This window comes from Erpetoichthys calabaricus, chromosome 14, assembly GCF_900747795.2.
Source record: "Erpetoichthys calabaricus chromosome 14, fErpCal1.3, whole genome shotgun sequence".
Classification (NCBI taxonomy): Eukaryota; Metazoa; Chordata; class Cladistia; order Polypteriformes; family Polypteridae; genus Erpetoichthys; species Erpetoichthys calabaricus.
In genome coordinates, this window is record NC_041407.2 from 320,927 (window position 1) to 346,286 (window position 25,360).

At 56.0% G+C, this 25,360-nt stretch overlaps 1 protein-coding gene across 2 annotated transcripts; it reads right to left on the reverse strand.

Moving 5' to 3' along the window:
• Window positions 1-2,566: 2,566 nt before the first annotated feature.
• Window positions 2,567-21,794, reverse strand: xylt2 (xylosyltransferase II). 2 transcript variants are annotated; one of them, XM_028818762.2, is made up of 11 exons: window positions 21,471-21,794; window positions 15,686-16,187; window positions 14,916-15,091; window positions 12,784-12,986; window positions 12,040-12,120; window positions 11,265-11,481; window positions 10,768-10,944; window positions 9,106-9,359; window positions 7,992-8,187; window positions 6,366-6,699; window positions 2,567-3,119 (listed from the first exon to the last, which is right to left on the reverse strand). In XM_028818762.2, exons 1-11 carry the CDS (start codon window positions 21,603-21,605, stop codon window positions 2,797-2,799), a joined length of 2,598 nt encoding a protein of 865 aa, XP_028674595.2. In that variant the 5' UTR covers window positions 21,606-21,794; the 3' UTR covers window positions 2,567-2,796. The 2 variants fall into 2 exon arrangements, with proteins under 2 accessions (XP_028674595.2, XP_028674594.2); XM_028818761.2 differs by having other exon boundaries at window positions 2,568-3,119; window positions 9,106-9,362; window positions 21,471-21,787.
• Window positions 21,795-25,360: the final 3,566 nt, after the last annotated feature.

Below are 25,360 nucleotides of genomic sequence, written 5' to 3' on the forward strand. Positions count from 1 at the left end.
AGGCGCTCGTCACGTGACCCGAACATGGAGACGCTACTAGAAATCCTCAGTCAGCGTGACGTCGGTGGGGGGCGGGGCATTGGCCATTCAGCAAAAAGGAGAAGAAAAAATAAAATCCTGCTTAGGACGGCCCACCTGATGTGCTGCGCCGCCGGGTGGCACCAGGACCGGGCACTTGAACGTTTTGTTTGTGACAAGCAGACGAAGGTTTCAGTTCCTGTTGACACTAGTCTACTGGCATCTCGAAAATTCCTTTAAATGGTCCGTCAGACCAGCTTATTCTGCCATCGCCATTAACAAAAGGCCAGGTGCCCGTCTGCATGTTCTTGTCTGTCATTCCAACAGATGGCCAAACGCAATGCACTCAGCTCTGTCACAGGCCCCTTGGTATGGGATTCGTAAAAGCAGTGTTACTGTTTCAGATGCGCCAACTGTTGGAATGGCAAAGGCAATGAAGTTTATGACTAGATGTATTACAAAGGATGGTGCACTGCCAGGGTTAATGCCACGGTGGATGTGGATTACTGCTTTAGACGGGCAGCACAGCTAGCGCTGCATATTCATACTTCACTATGGAAGAACGCAGGGCGACATCAGTGGGGCTAAACACAGCCATCTTTAACCACCATGTTCAATGATGTGCCCGCGGGTGCAGGGGGCACAAGCCAGCGATGGCTCTGTCCAAATGGCAGCAGCTTCCCAGCTCCACATCCAGCACTCCTTACACAGCATGAAGCACCTCCATGCCAGCTTAGGTGGGCATGAAGTTGCACCCAGGCACCATGATGCAAGTGCCCAATACAAGATAAGGTAGAAGATGGGAGTGGATGGCTTTCTAGAAAGAGAAGATCTGCACTCCGGGGGTCTTTAATCACCTTGGGGCACCAGTGGTTGGTGTGTATGATCTGCTGGGAGAGTCGCACGACAGCCAATACTTGAACGAGAATGCCAACATGGGCACAACACAGGCTGCAGCCAAAGGAGTACTAAAGTGGTATCAGGGCAGGGGCATGGTGCCCTGCTAGAGAACTGCTACCTTTATACAGACCTGCAAATCACAACCCGAGGACAGGAATTGTGTGCGGTGGGCACCTCGACAAAAACACAAGCATTGCAAGAATTAGGACCGCCAGTGACCTCTTGGCACCCTGCAATGCCACAGCTCAAGCGACACACACCACATCCACTGGCAGCCTTGGTATCACTGGGTGTAGAGTCTGTCGCCCCACTAGACGCCCAGCGCAGGCTGATGGCACGCGAGTTCTAACGTCATAAATGGCACCGGTGGGCTGCACTCCGTGATGGGCACCACCATAAACCAAACTCGACAGAGTGGCATGGAGGAGCTGACAGACTCCACAGTCCTCAGACAGCTTGCTTGTCCTGACCCTCTGATGACAGCACCTGTAAATAAAGGACCGGGCATCGGGGGCACAAAGAATGCCAGGCTAGTTACAGCATTTATTGTCAATGCCGGGCAGCCCTGCCAGCCGTCAGGAAAACAGAAGAGCAGCGAGCTGCAGCCACCCGTGGGAGAGTCAAGACCCCCTCGCGGCCCGGCAGGGACCACCGTTTGTAGGAACGTGCCAAGAGAACCAGACCACCACATCGAGCCAAGGGTCTACATACCTGCTCTGGAGGGCTGCAGGGTTTCATTTCAGCCAGTTCTTAGTCAGTCACCAGCCTGGCACAGGCAGTCCGCTGGCATGTGGACTCACCAGCCTGGCACACACCCCCATTGCCCAAATATTGGCAGACTCGACTGTGAAGATGTTTTCGTTGCCCCTTTACTAGCAGCAGCAGATGGCCCGCCCCCCTTTACCCGTTTGAATGAAATATTCGATAAGAGCGGTGGTCTCGGACCCCAAAACATGTGAATGGCGGTCTCGGAGGTAAAGGAAAGCAGCAGCTGGGCAGATGCCAGTCAGATGAGGCCTCAGGTCACATTCATGGCACACACTGGCTGCACGAGACCCCAGAGTTCTGAATCCCACCCTTTGGCTACCAGTAAGGCAAACAGCCAGTCGCTGACCAGTGACAAAGGGGGGGGCTACAGATCGAGAGTCCAGGGGCACCCGCTCTAATAATGAGATGAAGAGGTGCCACCTGTCCAAGTGAGCGGGGTGCCCCTCATTTCACACATCGCGCGCGCCGCGCCCCCCCCCCCCCCCCCCCCCCCCCCCCCCAGACCACGGGCTCCAGCTGTCGCGGCTCAATGATTCTTTATTTCTTAGAAAAGGGGGGGGGGTTCAAAGTGGTGGTCCTGAACAGCATGAATACCACAAGTTGTCCCGTTTGGCATTGCGTCACGCAGAGGCGGGCAGCGCCAGGAGGAAGAGGAGGAGGACATCGAGAAGGGCACCGCGTTTTAGCAGCATTTCATAGAGGATGCCTGCCCGGGCAGGTGGCACAGGCGAGCCCGCAGTGCCCAGTCTCTGCTCTTCAAACTGTAGTGTCTTCTTAAAGTGCACTTTGCCAGTTTTGCCCAAAACCAAGTAAACAATAAATAAAAACAAACAAACCAACAAACCCACCCACCCACCACCTGCGACCCCCGGCAGGAGAGCCCACTCTGTGCAAATCAACATGTCGTTCCCTGAGAGGGGCAGTCTGGGGGTCCCCAAGCCTTCCGTCCTCCCCTACGATAACGAGACCAGCCATCCTCGAGGGGACGTGGCCAAGGCGGCACTCGCCAGCTGTCCTTGGCTGTCCCCTGCTGGGGGGAGGGCGGGGCTCAGCAAGTGACCTCCCGTCAGACTCACACAGCAGATGCCAGCGATGGTGGTCCGAGCCGGGCTACCTGATCCTGCCGTTGGGCTTGACGGGCCCCAGCTCCGATTTGGGATCGGGCGACAAGGAGCTCCACTCTGTCTGAGCGCACAGTCTTAGCGAGGGGCAGGACGTCGGGGTGGTGGCACACATGTCATTAGTCAACCAGAAGGCCCCCACGCTTCTGTCCACCCAGTCCTGCAGCTGCTTGCCCACCAGCTGTGCGTTGCGCTGCGCCTGCTGCCAAGGGGCATCGTCGTGGGGTAATTTTAAAACGCCCCTCAGCTGCTCGAAGGTCTGCTCCATGTACACATTTCCAGGCGGGCCGGAGTGCACCCAGCTGTCCTCATCTGAAACAAAGAAGAAAGGTGGCACCCGTTAGAGACCCTCAAGATGGTCGCCCCCACAATGGCCTCCTCAGCCCACTACGAAAACCCTGGGGCGCGACCCTCGAGTGCGTCCAAATGGGATCGAGCTGCAGAACTGAAGGGCCACCTCGCCACCCAAATGTGAGTACCCGCTAACCATCTGTGCAAGAACCACCAGAAGACCCCCTTCTCACCCGGTCTGGAGAGTCTCCAAGAAGCGCAGCGGCAGACAGGGTGGTCCAGGGCCTTAATGACGAATGTGCCGCCCACCAAGCCAGACGAGGGCCAATGAGCACTGGCCAGAATGCCACGCCCCCCCTGAAGACCCCCCACCCCAACTGACCACCTGTACCCCAGGAGACACATACCATAAAAACGCTCTGCAGCTTCAGTGGCGGCCCCCCGTAATTGGGCACTTCAGGTGGTGGTGGCACTACTGCCGCTGCCAACATGGCACTGTAAACAATGCTGTGTGGTGAAAGGTAACTAATTAGGGTGGGCTCATCTATCGGCTCTCTGCACCCATCACTTGCTGGGCAGAAAGGAACATTAAAATGTCACAACTGTCACCTACACTACACAACGAAAGTCACCTAATGTCATCTGTCATTCAAACTTGCCCTGCCAGCTCCTATTTTAATAGGTGTCCATACGGGCACTGGCCACTAGAGGGCGCTGACAGACAGCTTTAAAATGCCATGGCAGTGCCCACTGGTCTCATTAAAGGTACCATGAAAGTGACAGCAGCCATCTTCAGAAGTCACCTTCATGACGGTCTAACTGTTGGCCTCTCAAGCGTTGTGGCTCCCTGGACAAGCCCCAGGTGTAATTGGCACAGACCCTCATTGATTGATGCCAGCACTCAAGTTGGACTCTAACAGCATTGTGGTGGTCTTCATAAAGGCATGGACTGGATGCCAGCTGCCAACGTGGGTGTTTCCATTCCACTCTTGTGGATAATTTCAGATCCGAGTGCCCGTTGCCCGGAGCTTAACAGACGGAAAGTGACAGCAGGAATGTTACTAGCGTGCCCATTCACCACTGAAAGGTGCGCCAGGCTGACACTTACCAGCCACTGTTACTGCTGCTTCATCACTTCTTCATTCTGTAAAGCTGCCAGGCACCCACAGCAGTAAATGGGCACTGCCCACATCGATCTGGATCAGGTCTGACACCATAGTGCCCGTTCCTTATCTTCATTTGGTTTACCAGCTTGTTCTAAGTGTGCCCACATGGTTGGGTACTAAAATCTCCAAATGCCATCACCTCCATATGGCCAAGGACCTACACGGCTGTTGGTGACGTCACTTACCTACACAATGGACCCCCATCAGCAGTGCCTCAGGACAACTCTCTCTCTCTCTCCCTCCCTCCCTCCCTCTACTGTGCCAACCCCAACAACATACAGAGGAAGAGACGAGTGGCACTGAAGACCACCGGGGTCTTCCAGCATGCTCACCGCTTCAGAATTCCTGACTTCCTGAGACAGCAGTTCAAAGACACCCTCAAAGCCCACCATACCAAGGGGAGTGGCGCTCGACTGCGAGACCACCCACCCTCTGTCGAAGCCATCCAGAGGTCTGTGGCACCTTAGCCAATGAAGGACGCACAGAGCTGGCATCACCCTCATTTCAGAGGCCACAGCACGAACGACACGCATGGCAGCCAAGAGGAGTCACATGTGTGGCCCAGCAGCGTCCTGAGGTGCCATCAGGAATTACAGTGGGCATTGACACGGGGACAAGACTCTGTCAAGCCCCAGCCATAGTTGTGCCATCGGAATTGACTGATTGGCATCCTAAGGAAGCTCAGTTAAGCCTGCAGTAACTTCTGAACTGGCTGCTGCCTTACGCCACGTCCTCAACATGAGGATTACGGGTACACCCCGAGGTGGCACATGTGTATAAAAGGAGCCCAGTCTGCGGGCACCGCACTCGTGACGCGTCTCTTTACGCCCACTCACTTGCTGTCACCTGCCCACAGGAATCCCATATACACGCAGCACAATAACCAAATGCTTGGTTGGCATCCTGCTTCCTTTCACCTCCAGGTATTTTAGTAGCATCTTGGCACAGACAAGTACCAGAGTCGGGCACATGAGCTCCTCAGCATCAGCAATGGAAAAACACAGCCAGGCGCCACAAGGCTGGCACCTCGTTTGGAGCGGAACGTTAAGCGACGCCATCCTTTACTCTGAAGGTCGCCTGCAAGGTTTGCAGCTAAAAGCTGCGGGCAGTGAAACTCGTGACGCACGGCCCTCATGCCCCTGACGCCCCATGGCACCATACCAGCAGACGGTCAAAGTCAGACAAACAAACCTACAAGGCAGGAATGCGGACGGCTCACGTGACGAGGGTCAAATCACACAGGCGTGACAACGGGGAACCTGAAGGACATGAAATGTCTGTCACGATGGCACTACACGGGCACACTCAGGACCTGGGGGGAAACCTCAACGGGCAGCGGTCACATGTGCTATGTGTACTAATGAGAGACAGACTCCTTACTGCCCAGGAAGTGCCATGCATGCCCCCCCCCCACATTTAGGGAGATGTAAACGATTTCTGAGGTAACATGGCAGTGCTGCATGGGTGCGTGTGGGCAGCTCTAAAGTGTGCCAGCCTAGCAGAGCTCCGCTGAAGCTACAGGTAGGCAGCCAGAGAGGTCACCACACACATTTTGCTGGCGATTAGCGCCCCTTCAGGTGGTCCTCACAATACTCCCCAAACACACTCAGCTGGCACATCATCATCAATGGGACTTTATGAACTCAGGACGTTAGCTGGCACGAGGGGACCACCTGAAAGCTGGCACTCCACGTCAGCCTGTGGTGTCAACTGCACCTCATTAAAATGACAAATAGCTTTGCATCCCAGCAGAGGGACCGAGCAGCAACAGGGACCCCCGACACTAGTCGGGTGCACAAAACCAGGAGCCGTGCGAGTGGGCAGCAAGGCCTGGGCAGACTCCAACGCGTGATGTGTAAATGTCACGGGGTCCGGTCTCTTGGCGAGTTGGGGACACGTCGTCATCATCATTGTCTTCTCGTGCCGTCACTCCCACTGGTCCTCTCGAACGAACACGTGGGCGGCACCAACACCCATCCTTCTCTCTTAGGTCACCACAAGAGACCCCCTGTGCCCGTCCATGTCCTCTCTACCGCCGATCCTGACCGTGCGTCTAGCGGACCCCACCGGAGCAAGCATGGCTTTAAAAAGTGTCACTCACCCTTGCGCAGAGGATGACGTCCCCTGAATGCAAGCGGCATCACCAGGAAGTGCGTCTCGGCGATGGGCTCCCAGAAGCGCAGCATGCGGACGGTCCAAGTGCCAGGCCGTAGTGGGCGCTGCAGCGGGGGCTTGTACTGCGTGAACTCCGCTTCGGAATCCACATTGATGTCATATGAGGTGGCCACCACCTGGATGGGGTCAATCCACACAATGGTGGCCGTCAGATTGGGGCCCCGGGCCCACTTCTGGATCGCCACTGGCTCGTCCAGGGGGCCCAGGACGCTGCCAAAGTTCCGGAAAATCCTCTCTTTGGGGTCCCATTCTGTCCCAACCTACACAAAAAGAAGAAAAAAAGTTCAGAAGTGCCACCCGTAAAGCAAGAAACAAACAGCTGGCGTGACCACAGGACTCCAGAAAGTGTCAGACGGCTGAACGCTACCAAGGCCTGGGCACGGCGGGCACCTCCTGAAGTGAGGCGTCACCACATTAAATACACCAAGAAGTAGCGGCACTAGGACTTCGAAAATATGAAAGCACGGGGCAACGCCAACAGCGGCAAAGTCTAAGCCAGCGGCAGCAAGAGCACGTGCCCATTCTGATGCCACACTTCACAAGACCCATGTGATGGCTCAGTATTGTGCCAGATGGCTTTGGACTGGCAGCAAAAAAAGCCATCGACCATCACTGTTCTGCTCCATGACAATGTGCCACACCCAGCCTGGCACCATGCAACTACCACCTGTTTGCTACCTCTGTGGGGCATGCTATGCCAATGAAGAAGGTGGCAAGAGTGAGAGAACAAGCAAATACTAAAGAAAAGTGCCATAAACATTAGAGGAGGGGGATTACGGCAGACCAGGATGGCTGAATGGCAGCGGAACGTGGGGCACACAGAGCCATAGGTGCCCATATCATACCAAGTTAAAAGGGCACACTAGCCTCAGGCGTACATCCATGGGATATGGAAATGTCCTCAGTGACAAAAGCCAACAACTTAATGGGGTCATGCGCCATAACACAAGTGTCACACGAGCAGAGTGTTAAGGGACACTCGAGAGTAAAGCCCAAGGCCAGGTGACAACTTCATTTGGATCTCTGAAGGCTTTTTGCAGACTCGGGCACTTGAGAAGAAGATGCTCTTCCTTTCTTAATTGTCACATACATGGCAGATGTCACCAGGGTAGAGGGGGCACTACTGGCCAGAAGAACGAGCACATCAAGGCGATGACACCTTCTGAAAGCCACTTAAAGCCCTTCTGGTGTAACGCAGCAGCAGGAAGCAGTCCTGGACGGGATGCCAGACCACCGCAAAGCACACAAGCCCACCCAGGCCAATGAGCCTGATGCAAACCCCCTTAGTGACGAGGAGGAAGGCAAAGGAACCAAAGGAGGTTAACAGAACGTGTCATGGAGCTGCTGGCTTCCAACACTTCAGTGAACTGAAACGACACAAAGTGTGCCAGCCTGTCGTCGTCTCCAAACTAAGGGCCCAAATGGACCAAGCGGCCCACCTCACCAGGCTCTGCTCGAGACAAGAAGGCACACGTGGCAGGGAGTCGTCCCCTGGTCTCTGGTCCTTAACAATGGCAACAGCGTGACACCGCGGCGCGTCCAGGGGTCTTACCTCCAAGTTCTTGAGTCGCTCAAACTCCCTCAAGCTGCTCTCCAACTTCAGGTTGGCATCCAGCATTGCCCAGACTTCCAAGGTCTCCCGCCGATTGGTCCTCACGTTCTGAACTTCCTGCATAACCAGGTAACCCTGGAAACGATCGCCGAAGAAGTACAAATGTACAGCAGTGGGGTAGCCGATGGGCTCAAACCTGCAACAGACAGACAGACCGACGACCGTCACCAGACTCGCGGACCCCCAACACACCCACAATGCAGCACGAGACGTCCACTAATGGCAGAACACGCCCTGTGGAGACTGCTGGGGCTAATGGGGTCTTCCCTGGAGCAAAGCCAGTCTCTAGTTAGGGGGACCCCCCCCGTTTAGCAATCATTTTCAAGGTTTGCCCAGATTAGCTGGTTACCCCTCAAATCTTTATTTTCTGCTCTCCACAGTCCTTAGCACTCTCTGGGATGAGACCACCATCACCTCATCATCTGATGCCACCTTCACGGCCTCATCCCTGCCACCCACTCACCCAGGCCTCCTCAGCCTTTCGTGCCTCATGCCCAACCCATCACTGCCAGCTGGTCTTGGTCTGAACACAACATTCTGCCACGAAGCAGGGGCTCGCCCAACACACACACACATGCCCAGAACTCCCTGGACAAAGAGCCTTGGAGAAGACCCCCACTCAGGGGTGGGCTGCTGCTGCTGCCTGGGACCCCCCTCCCCCTTGTAGCCATACAGCATCACGGCACTCTCCTGGTGCTGGCTAACGCTGCCCCTTTAAAACGGGTGGTCTGCCATCAGCAGACCCTAACTTCATGGGGGTCTTCTCAGAAGGGAGAGGCCAGAATGAGGGGGTCCACATAAAGATGAGCGCAGTAACCCTGTCGTCCATCCATCCTTCCACAGCAGTCTCTTATTCTGGACGTGAGGGGGACCCCCACTCCATCACATGGCACTAAATCAAGTACAGCAGGTCAACTTTAAACTCGTCTATCAAGCCGAGCTGCATGTCTTTGAGACGTAAGGGGGGCCGGGCTGGGATTTGAACCCGGGTCGCTGTGCTACTAATAGGGACCTGACCAAGGCCTAGAGTGCCCGAGGGTGGCGGCGGGCATACCTGCACACGTCTTGGACGTCCCGTCTCGACCGAGCTTTGTGCACCCCGAGCCTGAAGAAGGAGCAGTAAGCCGTCAGCGTCGCATCCTTGAGGGCGTTCACGCCGTCCTCCTTCTCGAAGACGTTCTCCCAGTAGGCCTTCAGCGCCGGAGTGTTGGGAGGGAAGTTTCCATACAGGTGGGAATCGAGGATGTCAATCGCTTCCTGGTTCACCGTCGATTCAAACTTCCGTGCGAAGAACGTGGGTCTGGTCAACTGCTGTAGTCAGAAAAGGAAGAAGCAGCAGCTAAAAGAGAGCGAGTCTGCCATCGTCATCATCACCCGGACAGGCAGGAACAAACGTCCAGCAGAGCCCCGTGAGGACTCGAGCCGCGTCACGTTGACCGAGTGCCCACATCACCTCACGGGCCTCAACCCGTCAGGCTGCCACTCGACTGCCTACCCTGCACTTACCAAACAAACTGAGGGGTGACGGTTAGGGGGTGCTAGAAACCCACAGGAACACAGGGAGCAACGCCAAAGGGGTCAAGGGGGCCACGGTAACCCACACTGCCTTACAAATGCCAAGCTGCTCTTAGGTGGCAAACGTGACGAAGACCAAGCAGGAACGTGAAATGGGTGACAGCACACGTAACAAAAGGGCTGTGCAGCCAACACTACGGGGGCTCGAGGGGCACAGAGAAGTACCAGCAGAAGTGACCCCACGACCTGACGCAGGGTCCTCAGCCGAGTGCACACACATTCAACCCGCAATGGAACCCTGTCACAGTGCAGAGCAGAGGTTGCAGACGTGTCACCGTCACCGCAAGGTTAACCTCCACGGGCAGCCGAACATCTGCTCAGGCCTCATCCCTGGGCCTTCACCTCCCACTTAACACCCACCATCTCTGGCACACCGTCATACGTGAAGGTACCTCAAAGTGCCCCTCAGGAACGACTGGCAACACAGTAACAAATGACCTTCGATGACAACGTGGGGTCAGGTGGCCAGGAAAACAAACTCCAGCTGGACCAATAAAATAAACGGGTGGGGTATGTACAGGCCAAAAGACCCTCCAGACCCCCAGGACGTCTACAGTCCACCTCAATCGCCCACAGCCCACTCTTTCAGACACTTCTACTGCCGATGCCAATTCCTGGAAATGCATCTGGGTAGGACCACACCTCCTTCTGGGCACTGCTATGGCTCATGCCCAGGTGCCCCCTCAGAATGTTTATACTTCTTATTCTGACCCCTGGTCACTGTCCCCATTGTGACAACAAAGAGACACCAGTACGTCATATAAAGGCGAGTGCTGCCCATTACGAGCACCCGGCGACACAAAGAGCCCCCCCGACATCCTCTTCCTCACTTTAAACGGAAGGCAAACACAGAAAATGAAGGAGGCCGCAGATTAAATACGCCAGAGAAGATGACGATGCCAGTGGCAGTGCAGTGGCATGGATATACTGGCTGGCAGGGGACATCCTGCACCAACTGGAGTGGCAGTTGTCTCAGCTTTGGGGGGCACCGAGGCTGGCAGCATACATTAGGTGGTTTGTTTGCCGTATGGCATGCCCAGCCCAGTTTTGAATGTTAAAGTCCATCCCATAATTTTCATCTGTGCCCCCAAGACAAACAGCGGCCCACCCTGACGGAGGACGAGCAGAAGGCTGCACTCACCTGAATGCGGACGAGATCAGCCGGCTTAAAGTCGTTGGGCGAGCAGCCACACCAGTCCACGATGTGCTTGTACTGGCACTTGCAGCCCAGCTTGCGATTCCAGTTGGTCACCCGCAGGTTGTTGTCCACCAGCGTCTCACACATGTGACTGTTGCCCAGCACGGTGTGGAAGAAGGACTGCGTTAGAAAAATGGACAAAGGCGTTCAAAGCTGAGGTGGCACCCACGTCTTTAAAACAGGACCTCCCAGGAAGCTAGACACGCTAGAGGAGGACACTCCAGATGCCATCTACCATCATGAAGTATCACAGCATCTGCCAGGAGGTGGGCACCTCTGGAACGCCACCACAAGGGAGGACTCAAGGCGAGTGCCCACACTCAACGTCAAACTCTTCATCGTCTGCTCGGCAAAAGCAGGACATGCGATACGACACACACACACACACGTAATTGGCAGGCAGGTGGCACTTATGGCGACACCCGTGCAGGCGTTCTCACCTCGGCGGGCAGCAGCGCGTACGTGTAGAACTGCTTCAGGCTGCTCACCAGCTCGTCCTGCGACTCGACCACATACTCCACAAACAGCCTGGTGAGAGCAAACCAGTCGGAGCCCCCCGACATGTCCAGGCCCAGGGGGATGCGCCTTTCTCCCAGTCGCCACATGTGGGTGTCACACTCGTGGAAGAGGCGGTCGAGACCCTGCTTTTTAATGAACCTGCGGAGCAATCAGAGACCATCACTGGGACAGACCCCCATCATTTACAAATCTTAGGACCACTGGCGTCACCCATCATGCACATTCACAGGGGTGGTCCGGTCCACCTTCACTCACCAACATGCCTGACAGAGTAGACCACCACAAAAGAAATGCTTGGGGTTTGGGGGGGTACACTCATCTTTAAAAGGACCGCCTCTAAATGCCACAAATGACTCTTGAGTTGGCACCACCGATGGCAGCGCCAGCCCCATGGGTCAAGATGACATCAAACCACCAAGGAGATCCAGCACAGCTCCTAGCCTTCAGTAGGCCAAGTGGGCTTTGGGGTCACCACATTTCAGATGGACAAGTCACCCGCAGTGGGGCCTTCAACAGGGAGCCTGCCTGCCCACCCGCCCGCCCGCTGTCAGGCACAAACTGGACGCAGGAGGATCAAAGGGATGGGATTGGCATGCAGACTTGACACCGAGACACCAGAGCTGACCGGGGGGGGCCGGGTGCACTACCCCAGTGTGCCACCCCTCGTTAGACATCAATGAGACCACCGGGCATTACCTTGCGTTTTCTCTTCCATGAGACTTGAGGTAGTTCTTGTCTCGGTACTTTGACAGAAATGCCACAAGCTCTTCATTTGTTCTGTTTGTCCCCCAAAAGAATAAAAGAAAAGAAAAAAAAAAAGATTAACAATGGAAAAGGAGAATTGCCCGGGCACAGCAAAGGATGGAATGAGGAGAGCAGAGACCACCACAGCACCTGCCAGCCTTGTGTGACTGGCGAGGTCCTAGGTCACCTGGGACTTCTGAGATGAGATCATGTCGCTTGAACATATGAATGACATGTGGCACGACTCCAATGCTGCCACACTGGAATATCTGAGAAAAGGCCAACGGGGCACATGGCATTCACCGCAATACTAAAATGTAACAGGGCAAAACCCAGAAGTCACGGCCGTGACTGCCGATCTGTGACACACACACACACACACACACACACACACACTCCAATAGAGTCTTCAGTTCCCCCGGGCACACGTCTTCTCTTCTACTGCCCTGTCATCTCAACACATTTATGACTGGCATGAATCAGCGTCCTGCTGCCATGCACTTTTGTCGAATGCCCAAGTTGCCCACACGCCTCGCCAAGCCTTTGCCCTTCTCAGTCTGCGTTGGCTGATAAGTCAGTCCTTGAATGAAATGGAGGCCTACAAGTGGTTCTGCGGTGTCCCCTCTCTCGTGACCCGAGACCTACAAACCCCCTCGCACTTTTCAGGGCACCGTGTTGGGATGTCTGGCATCGTACCTGGTAGGGAAGTCGGTGGCACTGAGGTTGATGAAGTAATCCCACTTCCACTCCTTCACGTCCAGCAGGTCCTTCATACTCTGCAGGTAAGTCTTCAGCAGACTCGCTCCACCCCAGATGGTCACCATGCGCCAGGGGGTCACTTTAATATTTGGGTACTGCTTGGCAATCTGCAGGACTTCTCTGTGTAAGTAATTGGAGCGCTGCAGAATGAAGGCGGGTTGGCAGTTAAAATGACACGACATAAAACTCGCCACGTCAGAGCTTCTAGTGCCAGCCTGGCAGACATTTTCTTACCCAGACCCAATCAAACTGCCCTCTTCAGAAATGTCACCAAAGCCCTTCCTGCTCATCCACCCATCCGTCCAGGTCCCACAGCAACAGGCATACTGAAAAGAGGCATCACCACCTGGCACAGCAAATATAATGTGGCAGCCGTGGGGAGAACAGTTAAAAACAGCCCCACATTTAACATTCACAGGGGCCAGAGTCAATCCGGGCAGCGCTGCCGCAGGACGTCACCCGCCTATGGCAGGACCCTGTCACGCCTGCACTCGCACTCCCACTGGGCCAGTGGAGCTAAGAAGGGCACCTGCAGGAGCAAACCTGGAGTAGCTATGGGATGTAGGCATCGCGATATTCACTTGTTATTGCTCTCTCTCTACTTATGTGCCATGGCATGCCACCCTGTACTACGTGGTCAGTGGACCAAGTGACGGCTGCTCTTCTGTGTCCAAATGTAAAATGACCCGACTCTTCAGGGGCCTTCACTCCAACTCCCCTACCATCCGAGTGCCATGATCTCTGGGGTGGCATCAGGCTTTAAACCCCATGCTGCTGTGACACTGCCATGCTCGTCCCCAAGAGCGAGTCTACCCAGTCATCCGCCCTCTAGTGGCTACCGGGCTCACATCTCTCACGTGTTGTGCCCTAGCAGGACACCCACAGGGCACACCCAAACCTCTCCTGCGGTCCGCATGCCCATCTCCCCGTCCCAGAGGGTCTCTTGTGGGATGTCCACATGGCGCCCTCTTCATTTTCTTTCTTTCTAAATAAACATAAGGAGATCCTTCTGGTAAGGAGGTGCCAATCTGAAAGGCGCTATACCAACATGTGACAGATGAACGCTGCTTCAGTCACACGACTGGCATGTGTGTGTCATGTGCAGTGGCAGGACAAACTACATCAAGTCTTAAGATGGCCGAACTACCACCCTTTCCCTGGAGTCTCCAACCCCGCTGTCCATTTGGTTAGGCTGGGACAGGACTGCACGAGTGGGCACAGACTTGGTGAACGTGGCACAATTGATGGGCAGAGAGCAACGCCTGCAATGAAATTCTAAATTGAGGTGGAGTCGGCGTGCTGGCAGGGAGGCTGGCAGGCCGGGCGTCCATCTTAGTTCACAGCACTCATCACCGTTGGGTGGGTAGGTGGGTATCAACTTTCCATTTTCTGGGTAAGTGGCGGGTGAGTCAGGAGTCAAGTCCATTAGCAACTGCCAATAAGAGGCTTCGCAGAAGATGGGCAGTGCAGGTCGGCAAGTCACCCGCTCTTAAGTGGGTCGCTGCACCCACACCCTCGGCCCCTCTTCACCCAGTGTAGGTGGCGAGAGACCACCGTCAGGCCGGGACAGAACCATTGGTACTGCTCACAAGACGACATTCTGACCCTAAATCACAACCTCGCATTCTGCCCAAGAATGTGCCCTGGACTGCCAACTGGAGGACCCCCGCTAAAGAGCAGTGGTGGGATGAACACCCACAGGCACTCGAGTCCACGTTCAGAGTTCGAACTTCTGAAACAAACGTGGAGGCGCCAATTCTTCCACGGCCTCCAAATTCTTATCGTGACCACCAGGACGACGGTGTGAAGAGGACCGAGGACACCGAGGTGACGTCTCCGATGATCGACAGCAGAACGGGTGAATGCCTCTCGTGGCACTCTGGTCACAGGTGACAAGCAGCTCCGCACATGCGACACGGAGACCCCCCCCAGAAGCCCACACCAGAGCCCCTTTTACTCTCTCTCTGTCCTCTCCAGATGTCACTAGAATGGCATGTCAATCAGGACCCCAGAAACCTCGAGGTGCACCTTCTCAATCGGCCACGTGGCCCACCGCGAGGCGTGGTTACCTTATCGACGTGGATGTAGTAATAGTGGTCTCGGTGATAGATGGCTTTGATGAGCCTTTTCAGCTGCCGGACGGCGCGGCCGTGGACCACCAACATAAAGGCCACTCTCACGGGATTGTCCACCGAGCTGACGTCCAGGTCAACGTCGTCCCACTGGATGACCGGGCTGGAAAGACCTGCAGACAACAAGAGAAAGTGACCCCAGGGGAGCTGCTAGCATCACGTGACAGGGTCATGAACTACGGGGGCTTCGCCCGCAGTAGGTCACCAGGGCTGGGGCTGGCATGTGACCTCACGAGTGACACTCGGGGTCTACCTGTGTAAGACCCCTGGAGCCAGGCACTATGAGGAGGAGGACTGGACGGCCAGTGGTGCCCACCCACCCACCGAGGACGGGGTCTTTGAATGTCATCCACTTTTGATTTTTTCTTTGATTCTGTGACATCATCAGGCTGCAATCCAATCATTTCCTGGTGTTTCTTTGCCATTGGGGTACAGTCAAGGTAGGAGTGGATACCCCAAGCCCCCCAAAACCCACCAGGCCACAGTGCCAGTCACGGGGCCAGCACAGCTAGTGGCACCATCTAGGACACTCTGTCCTGCGTCTTTAGAAAGGCCACCCGGACTGGGACCCCCATCTGCACCCTGGGCCCCAACAACACAAAATGATGCCCGTGAAGCGACCATCCCTGCTGGGATTCAGACGTAACAGAGAGGGCACAGAGGGGTCTCCCAGTCGCTCTTTTTCACACACGCAACGGTTTACTTACCCAGCTGCTGGCAGAACTGGGGCACCGACTTGGGCATCAGCTGGTCGGCTTGGTGAAGGCAGACAATGTTGGCGATCTCCTGGCGGCACTGCCTGGTGCTGGCCCGGTTTAAGGCAGACAGGGCATCCTTGCCCGTGATCTTACACTTGGGCACAAAGTCACTGGAGGACTGAGGGGCCCCCTCGACGCTCCCCGTCTCGCCGTGCTGAGACCCCAGGAAGCGGCTCTCCCCCTTCAGGTCTGTAAAATTGCGGCTGCTGGAGGGGTCGTAAGGCATGCCCTCGGCGGTGCCACCATGGCCCTGCTTGGCTCGGTAGCGGTTTGTGGGCTGTTTCTTCAGGCGCTCCACATCCAAGGAGCTGGCACGGGTGCCCCCCGGCTGCTGGACCCCGGGCTTCCAGCGACTGCGCTTGCGGATGGAGAGCCCGCTCTTCCTTTCCCAGCTGACGATGTCCTTCATGTCTTTATTGTGACCGGGCAGCTTTGACCGTCCCTGTTTACCCTGGGGACGAAAAGCAAAGAATTACATGAAGTGAAAAGCAGTGCCAGGCGGAGACACGGGTCATGCCAAGTGAAGAACGGACCTGACGTGGCCAAACATTCCGAGACCAACACGAGCCCAGCATGTCACCTACAGCTGGAGGGCCCATTAGCTTTCAAAGAAAAGCCACACCACCCAGGATTATCACGGATGCCCGGGGACACTGGCATAAGCCCCTTCATCAAATACACAGGAGGGCACTTGGGTCATCCTAAGGAACTTCAGGAGTGCCCACAGCCTTGTCAGAAGGGCTCCATGTTGTTAATGGCACCTCTAACCCATGGACTGCAGCCCACCTTCAGCATCTGCCCCTCGCCCTTCAGAGCATCAGGCTGGCAGCTGCAGGGCCGACCGCTCGACTCAGTGGCACAGGCACCACAAAGAAAAGACTCAATCAGGACCCACTGCAGCTGGCATGAAGTGTAGACCAGATGAGGGGCCAAACAATGACGAGAAAGTCAAACATCCCCGCTAAGGCTGGCAGTGCCCCCATCTGTGGTAGCGCATCACAAGTGGACACCTCATTCTGTGCCCACTTTTGAGGCCTCACACTGGACCTCTGGAAATGCCAATACTTTACCCTGAATGGTTTTATATGGGGGTCTGGGGGGAGACCCCTGAACAAGGGCACCACCAGGACGGGACAGGGCAGTCAGAACTGGTAATATATCTGCCAGCCTCACCCCGGCTCGTCCTGGACAGCAGATGGTACCCTCCCGGGCACAGCACACAGCCCCGTTCTGGGAGGATGGCATCCCCTTAGAGTATCTGTTGAGGACTCCAGATTGGGGGCCAAGAGGGGACCCTCCGCCCTCCCCCCATTCACTTTAGGCCCGGACCCCTGTACCCTTCTTGGTGGCCACTGTGTTTATTGCCCCCTCCGTCACTTTTGAGGTGGGCATTTATGGGAATGTTACGAGCCTGCAGGTGAGAGCACATCAGGGACAGAGCGCCATTACTCGAGTGACAGCTGACAAGCCGAGAGACAAGCACAGAACCACCAAGATGGCACCGCCAACACGGCTGGCACATTCATTTGCCACAATCAGGAGAAGGTGCCAATTTTCTCTCAATTCTGTGAGCACAACGCAGCAAGCGACATGAGCCGGCGTCACTTTTCTCGACTGGCACCTCTGCCCCTCGTCAGGAGTGGCACTATGGAGTGGAGACGCAGAGAGAGAGCCACGTGTGGCCGTCCTGGGCACAGATGGGTGGGCAGACATGTCATCTTCACTTCAGTGGCCCGCTAAAGACTCAGACTCCGGGGACCTCCAGTCCATGCTGCACGCCGGACCCCCCTGGACAGCACGCAGCCAGAGCCTCTCCCAGAATGCAATGTGGAAAATGGATACTGGGACGGGAGGACCACCCAAAAATACAAGACAGGAAGCTAGTGGGTGACAGCGGTGCCACCAAACAAAAACGAGACACTCAGCAGCTTGCTAGGAAAAGCAACACCTCAGCAAAGACCACCAACGGCAGACAGAATGAAAGGGGGGGGGGCAAAGCCCACCGGAAGAGGACCCTGGAGCCGTTTGGCTGGTAAGGCTGGCAGGACTCCGTGGGTTTGCATTGTCTAAAAATCTGCAGGCTTCAAACACAAGCGACTCCTCTTCACAAGTCTCGGGCATCTCGTGGGTAAGGTGGGTCAAAGCAGACTGGCCACCAGAGGACGCCAACCGGTCTGACACACTCAAAGGGGGCATCAACACCTCCACGTCCCAATGGAAAACAAAAAAAGTCAGTCTGCCAGGTGGACGAGGAGTCCGGGGTACCCCACAGGAAGGGTCCAAAGAGCGGGCAGCGGGGCTCGAACCCCGACAGCACCAATCCGAGATCAAACTGCCAGCCAGGCTGCACTTCACATGCCACAAGTGCCCCCCAGACGAAGCCACAGGCGCAGACTCGACACGTCGTGCCATCTTTGCCATTTTTTCATCCGAAAGCAGAAACATGGAAGCTACGAGGGTCCCGTCCCACCCCACAGAGTGGCATCATGTTGGTCGGCAGGTCTCTGTGCCACCAGTCGGTGGGTGCCAGGCCTACAGCCCACACACCTGACCCTGACTTCACTAAAGATTTGTGTGCTGCCTCAGACATCCAACTAGGAGCTGAGCCCCCAGTTACCAGGTTTGCCCCCCAACACCGACTAGCAGTTTGCCAGCTTCTGCTTGCCAGCTCAACACAAAACCAGCCCATATTCGTTTGTTCATTCGTCCAGCTTGGCACAGTGAGGCCAATGCCCGTCAGCAGCCACTTCTGGGAGGGGACAATCGAAAAGGGAACGGCAGCCTTTACACCCAATGGAGGAATGTGGCAGTGCAGGTGACACCGAGCCCAAGTGTGAATGAGTGCCAGGGACACCCAGTCATTCAGTCGTCACATTTAGGGACACGTCACCTCTACCAATTCGGCAGAAGGATTGAAATCCGAGTGACAAAAGCAAAAACCACAGCAGCATGTTGTGTGATTGGCCCACGCAGAGTGCCCCCCACCTCCAGGTGAGCACTGTCACCAAAGGAACGCCTGTCAGCGTCACCAAGTGACACCGAGGCAGTCACAGAGCCATAAGGAGGCGTCTGAGGGGCTTTCAGTGGCCAGACACACAAGTGTTAGAGGACACGCGGGGCACCGGTCAGTCAGGGCCACCAGAAGTCTACAAGAGTCACTGAGCCACTCGATGGGCACAAGTGGCAGCCTCAAACACTCGACTTTCAGCAAGCTGGCACAAAGTCACAGAAAACTGGTCAGGGAGGCACAAGTAAGGAGTGCGGCGGAGTCTGAGGGACCCTCCACTGCCAAGACGACCATAAAGCAGCAGCCCCACATTCTGCAGTAAAGGGGGGCACGAGACACATCTGGCACAGAATCAGCTGCGGAGGCAAAGACCCCCCGGGTGGGCTGCACACTCCTGAGAGAATAACCTTTAAAAATCAGCGGGCAGGTCGACAACGGGAGCGGGAGACAGCGGTGAGCGAGGAACGTTAGGGCAGCGCCACCCACCTCAGCAGCACCAACCCGACGACACCCACAGTCCACAGAAAAGAACATTCTGAGGGGTCCCCAGACATGGGCGTTGACAAAGGGGTCTTCACCTCCCACCGGCCCACTTTGCCAGTCCGTTTGTTGGTTTTGTCCTCCTATGCCCAGACCTTTCAGTCCTCGCTCTGCTGCGGTGCCAGTGTCTCACGTCGGGGCACCGTAGCTGCTAACCGTCTCCCTGCTCTTCGATGGAAGACCCCCAACCCCTGAAGAGTTTGACTGTCACGGAGCACCCAGGGTCTCGACGTGCGGCTGTGGTATGGCAGTGGGCAGGAGAAGGGTGGGCTTTGGGTTACTTCACACGCTGATTTGATTTTCATTGAATCGATTAAAAAAAAGGTGACGGTGGGCACCGGTGGAAGATGAGCCCACCCTGCTGCCCTCACCTTTAGCACAGGTGGCTTTCATTCTGCACCTCCCAGAAGTGGTCTGCCAGTTGCTGTGCCACCTCAGACTGCCCTGACCCCACTGGGACCCTAACTGTCAACGACTGACATGACCTGGTCGGCTCTAGCTGGTCCACATGTCACATTTAAACACACATCATAAAGTGTGACGAGCCCGACAGAGCAGTGTCACCTTCACTGAGCGGTCACTACAGAAAGTTAAGACACAAGGGCACAGGGTGGGCACTCAAGACCACCGCATGCCACGCTCCTCATTACAACAGCTTAGGAGTGGGACGGACCTGCAGGCAGCAGAAACATTCAAGTCACTCGACTGGTCACCAGTTCACAAAGTGACAAGGAGTGATATCAGGGTGGGCAGTCTGCCATTACATGCCACCTTAAGTACGTGCGCCTCACTAAACAACAACAGCTGCTGAAAAACAAAAAGGGCCCTCACAAGAGTGCCATGCCCCCTGTGTCTGTCCTCGGCCGCCTGGCGGGCACTGAAGTGGCAGGTCTGCCATACGAGTGTTATGACCCCTCCAAGACGTCCTGATGATGTCACCTCTTTAAACTGCCAAGTCTTCTGGGCCCCTGGCAGTAAGCAGAGCAGCTTTAGGGTGTGCCCGTGTGTACCCAAGACAGACACAAAAAGCCCTGGAGATCAAAGGGGTCAGAAACAATAAACCCCCTTTACAGCCCCCCGAGATTCAACAGGGGCTTTGGGTGGCCGCTCGCTGCCAGGCTGTCCTCGTCATTTGAAGCTCAACGTGAGGCGAGTGCTGGCAACGCAAACAAAAAAAAAAACCCGAAGGGCCGAGAATCTTAAGAAGAGAGCTGGCACAAAGCTAATGAACGGAGCAAGCCTGGCACTGCCAAGGTGAAGAAACACGCCTTGCAGCAGGATGACGGACAGTCAGCCAAACCCACCGGAGTAAGGACTCGAAGAGGATGATGAAGACCCCCAGCAAAGCGGGGCCCCACCAAACAGTACCAAGAGGTCCTACCGGCGCTGCCAGGGCTCGTCTGTGACAAAGAGACCCTTCACACCTGCGTGTGTGAGCGCAGTGACACTTTGGGGACGAGAAGCCAGTGCCGCCCACCGCACGTCTCACAGCGGGTTAACAAAGCAGCTGGCGCTCTGCGGGGAGTCGGGCCGAGCAGGACCCCCTACACCGAGCCACGTCAGAATCGGCTCCAGAAAGGCGCTATACGGAAGTGCTGCGTTCGAGGAGGCACCCCCGGGGGGCTTCGACTTCGGTTCTCTCCGCACGAACTTCCCTCAACTACGACCCCCTCGGCGTTTGTGGGCGCGCCAGGGAGGCTCCGAAGCGCGTGACTTCCACGACTGATGGATGAGCAGCACAAGGAAAACACGCCGGCAGCGACCGAGCGAGCAGGCGGGCGAGAGAAAAGGCGCCGGGGCGGGTGGAGGAGACGCGCAGCCCGCCCGCCCACTCGACCCGACCCCCCAGCCCCCCTGTAACTTGACAAGCGGCAAACTCCGTCGACGACGCGCGTGCCGAGCTCAAGACACGTCGGTGCGGCTCACTCGCAAACTTCACCCCGCAAAGGCCTCCGCCGCCACCTCAACACAAACGAAATGCAATTAAAGAAAACCAGGACAGCGCGCGATGCACGGCCGAGGGCCCCCTACACGGCTCGAGGCACCCCCGGTGGTCGGCCGCGGCACCCCCAAAACGAGCAAAAACAAAAAAAACAAAACCAAAATGACATTCTGGAGAAGAAGCAAGCGGCCAGCGACACCTCAACACCGGCGCCGCGTCTTACGGCGGGCTCTCCCGGCACTCACCTCGCCCTGCTCCCCTTCTTCCAGACTCCGGAGACTCCATACCACCAAGCCTTGGATGAGGAGGATGGCTAACGCGGCGGCGATGGCCAGTTTGTAGCGGCGGACCAGTTTCTGTACCCTGACACTCGCCACCATTTTCAGTTCCCAGTCCGGAGGCGCGCCGTCGCTGCGAGGCTCGTCCTCGTGTGGAATGAACGCGCGTGCCGTCGTGCCCGCGCCCTGATTTTCCCGGCTGCGAGAGTCGTTTACAAAAGTAAGGAGACACTGAGCATGCGCACAATGCTCCTTCTACTTCAAATACTTTCTACGCGCTGCCTTCTTCTTCGTCGTCTGCTGTAAAAAAACATAAATAGGGAGGGGGGGGCGAAAGGCTGGGAGTTTTGTTGGAAATGACGACGAAAATCACAACGACGGCAACCTTCACGAAACAAACTAAGCGACAAGGTGCCTGCAAGACATTTGCGAAACTCGGTACGAGATGTAAGGGAGCGGCGTGACATTATGATAATTACGGCGGGGGCGGGGAACTGGGCGTCACCGTTCTGGCCTCCCCTCCCCTTTATGGTGTACGAGGGCGGGGATTGAGGCCTGGTCTCGGTGGGCGTGGCCTGAAGCCGTCGTGATCAGACTGAAGCCTGCTTTTGTTGCGCGGGGTCTCGCCGGCCCGACATGAAGCCCCTCAGTCTGAGCTCCGTGTCTGCGGATCTCCATCACTGATTGGACGCTGCTGTCACCGCGAGCCGCTAATACTTCAGGCTCACAATTCATCCATTTTGTTTATGCTGTTGCTTTTAAAGCGGTGGTTACACTAGAAAGTTGCACTATTTGGAGGGATAGGCTGCGACCCCCAGTGAACTCACCTTGTGGACGGATCTGCCGTGTAGACTGACGGATTTAAGAAATACTAACAGCTGGCATCACCAGCTTCTCACTTGGCACCAGTCTTTGACATTATGCATAAGTAGCCTTGCCATCCTGACACCTCGCCGTGCCACAATGGAGATTCCTCTGTAGACTTTGCATGTCCTCCATGTGGGATTCTGCTTTTCAGTTACCATCTGAAGTCCTGCTGCCAGATTGACCAGTGGGCTCCACGTGGGCCCAGTGTCACCCCAGTGAGCTCTGCCACAAGCCATCATCTTGTGTCACACTCACATCTGCTGGCTTTGGCCTTTACAAGGTGAGTGGGTGTCCTGCCCAAAAGGGAGGTCCCACAGGCCGTTTGATCCGCTGCCACAAAGTGAGGTGGGCATTGGGCTCAGAGCTGAGATCTGGTGCCGAGCGTCATTTGCTGTGCCAGGATGTGAGAAAGTCCAAGAGAACAAAATAAGAGGTGTGAGCAGAATGATAATCCACCTGAAAAGCTGCCCACAGTCGGTGGCAGGCCATGGGCATTACCCTCGACATTTGGCTGTGGACTGCCACTTCCATAAGGACGCACCAGCAGAGGGAGCTGGAAGAGACACGGTGTGACACGACGGCCCTACGTCTCCTCCCTTCACGTGTTTGTGCTTTGCCATGCCTGCCCACTCCAGCATAGGGTTATGGGGGTCTGCACTGGCAGGAAGGAGGCACGAGCAAAAGCCATCTGCTTATTCTGAGGAGGGTCAGTCACTGGGCACCACATGGCTGCCCCGCACACTCACGCTCACCTGCGGGCCCAGGCGTCTGCCCATCCCATTGCTAAGACGCCCTCTCGGCTTGGTTCTGGGGGATGACCTCTAAATGAAAGTGCCCATCACTCCTCCTCATCCTGCACATCCCATAATCCGATCCACTTAGTCGGCGTGCAGGTGCGGCTGCCTTTAAATTTAGCGCCGCCTGCTAATGCCATCTTAGTGAGGATTTGTAAAGCTGAGCACCGTTACTGCCCTCCTGCCAGGGGCCGCCCAAGGGGGTGTCATGTGGCTGTCCATCCTAGGGTGGTACAAACCCTGACCGCACTCCAGCATGTCAGAGGACCCACTTGCCCCAAGAGCCGGCTCATGACTATGCCGCCACCTACCTTGGCACATTAGAGGTCAGGGCAGGCCCAAGAAGGAACATTTCAGGAAGAGCTAGGTGATGGCACCAACTGTGAGAGGCACTATAAAAAAGAAGAAATGAGAGGGTGGCGGATTGGCATAACCTGTGAAAGCTCGCTGGAGGAAGAAAATGTCATTAGCGGCAACAACCATCAAGCGGGCACTTGTGGTACAAATGGCCTATCTGCTACGAGGCTGACCCGGGCACAGCAAGGACAAGGGTTCAGATCTCTCTGGGCTGCCATCAGACATCACCTCAAATGTGCCCGCTAGGCCCTTGATATTGCAAAACAGCAGTGGCCGGTAATGCAGCATGGGGGCACAGTAGGGGGCGCTGTTGATCACCAGTCCATCCAGACACGCTGGTTTTGTGGCACAGCCTGGCACGAACAACCTGCCTCCTCACCCTGTCATACCCACATGTTTCTCCTCTAATAAGTTTCATATTCCAGTGTCTGCCTGTGTTGCCCCCTGGTGGCCACAGTCCTGCGCTGTAAGCCCCAGTGTTACCCTAACTCTCTGGGATGGTGGATGCCAGCCTCGCCCAAGCTGTAATGCGTCTCAGGATGATGGAATGGCACCATCATTATTATGAAATAAAGAGGCTTTGTCTTGAAGCTCCTTTAGAATTTTCTGGCCCACCATTTCCAGATCTATATGGGATATGCCCACTCTGGAAATGGAAATACATGAACAGCATCATGGAACATGGCAAAGGTGCCAACCAGCCCAGCATGACACCTGAACTGTTAGGAGAGCCTGCCAACTGCACATGGCTGGACAGGCTTTGAAATGGCACTCAAACATTAACCAACGAAGAGGCCAACCCGCTGGCAGACGGGCATGCCAGCTGCCAGTGCATACTAACACAGGTGCCATGCAGGTGCTTTCTGTTTTGGAAAACGGGACTGGAATGAGGCTGGAGGCGGAACACAAGACCAATCTGCTGGACAAGGATGTTCATTTTATATAGCGCCTTTCTTTTACTGCCCCAGTGCCATACTAGAAAGAGGAGTAAGAGACGACAGACCCTGACTGAAGATCCAGTGAGCCCCCTGAGACCACAAAATCACCTAACAAACCCACTTAATCCAAGGCAGCAGTCCATGCCAGGGTCCGCACATCGTCACATGGAGGGGTGCCATACACGCTGCCCTCTTCACCCCCAGCCTTCTAAATATCTGTCTGCTGATTTTCTTACTGGCACTTCAGACCAACGTCTGGCTCTGCCACCATGCTGCCCCTTTCTAAAGATGCCATACTCCGTCTACAACAGTGCACTCCTTTTCTGCGTGGCCTCTGCCAGTTTTCCCAGTGTCAGTGTTGCCGTTGTTTCCACGTGCCGATTAACCCCAGAGTAGCCAGCAGGTGGGCCCTCGGCTGGGGCAGCTCTTGACGGGTCAGGTAGGCTCAGGGCCATGAACGGCAAAGGTGGGCTTAGAACATCTAGTCAGGCGGGGTGGTCCTAGTCCTTGGACGGAGAGGGGGCCACCAAATGCCTCCTCTCTTCAAAACAGCGCTAAGAATCCACACAGAGTGGAAGAGGACATCGCCCACCTGCCAGCAGGAGACTGTCGTGCCGTCTGTCCGCGTCCCCGTCTCGAGCGGCCAAAGGCTCTGAATTCAGTGATGCAAACACAAGGGGGCGCACCTGGTCACGCCGAACGTGGTGGGCCGGTCCAGTCACGTGAGTCCTCGGACGGCCAGCACGGCGGACCGCCTCCTCGGGGGTTCCATGGCGTGGATACACGCGTGACAAAGTGCGTGTGTGAGTGTGTGTGTGTGAGTGTGTGTGTTTGCGAGCACGACTTCCGCCTCTGCTTTCAGTGGGGGTCGAGGGTGGGGGGGCAGGCGAGAGCCCCAGAC

Coding starts and splice junctions, on each gene's coding strand:
- xylt2 (XM_028818761.2), bottom strand. CDS start 21,605: ATGGTGGCGAGTGTCAGGGTACAGAAACTGGTCCGCCGCTACAAACTG. Junction 16,188..21,470: donor AAGAAGGGGAGCAGGGCGAG/GTGAGTGCCGGG, acceptor TTTCGTCCCCAG/GGTAAACAGGGACGGTCAAA. Junction 9,363..10,767: donor CTGATCTCGTCCGCATTCAG/GTGAGTGCAGCC, acceptor TTCTGACTACAG/CAGTTGACCAGACCCACGTT.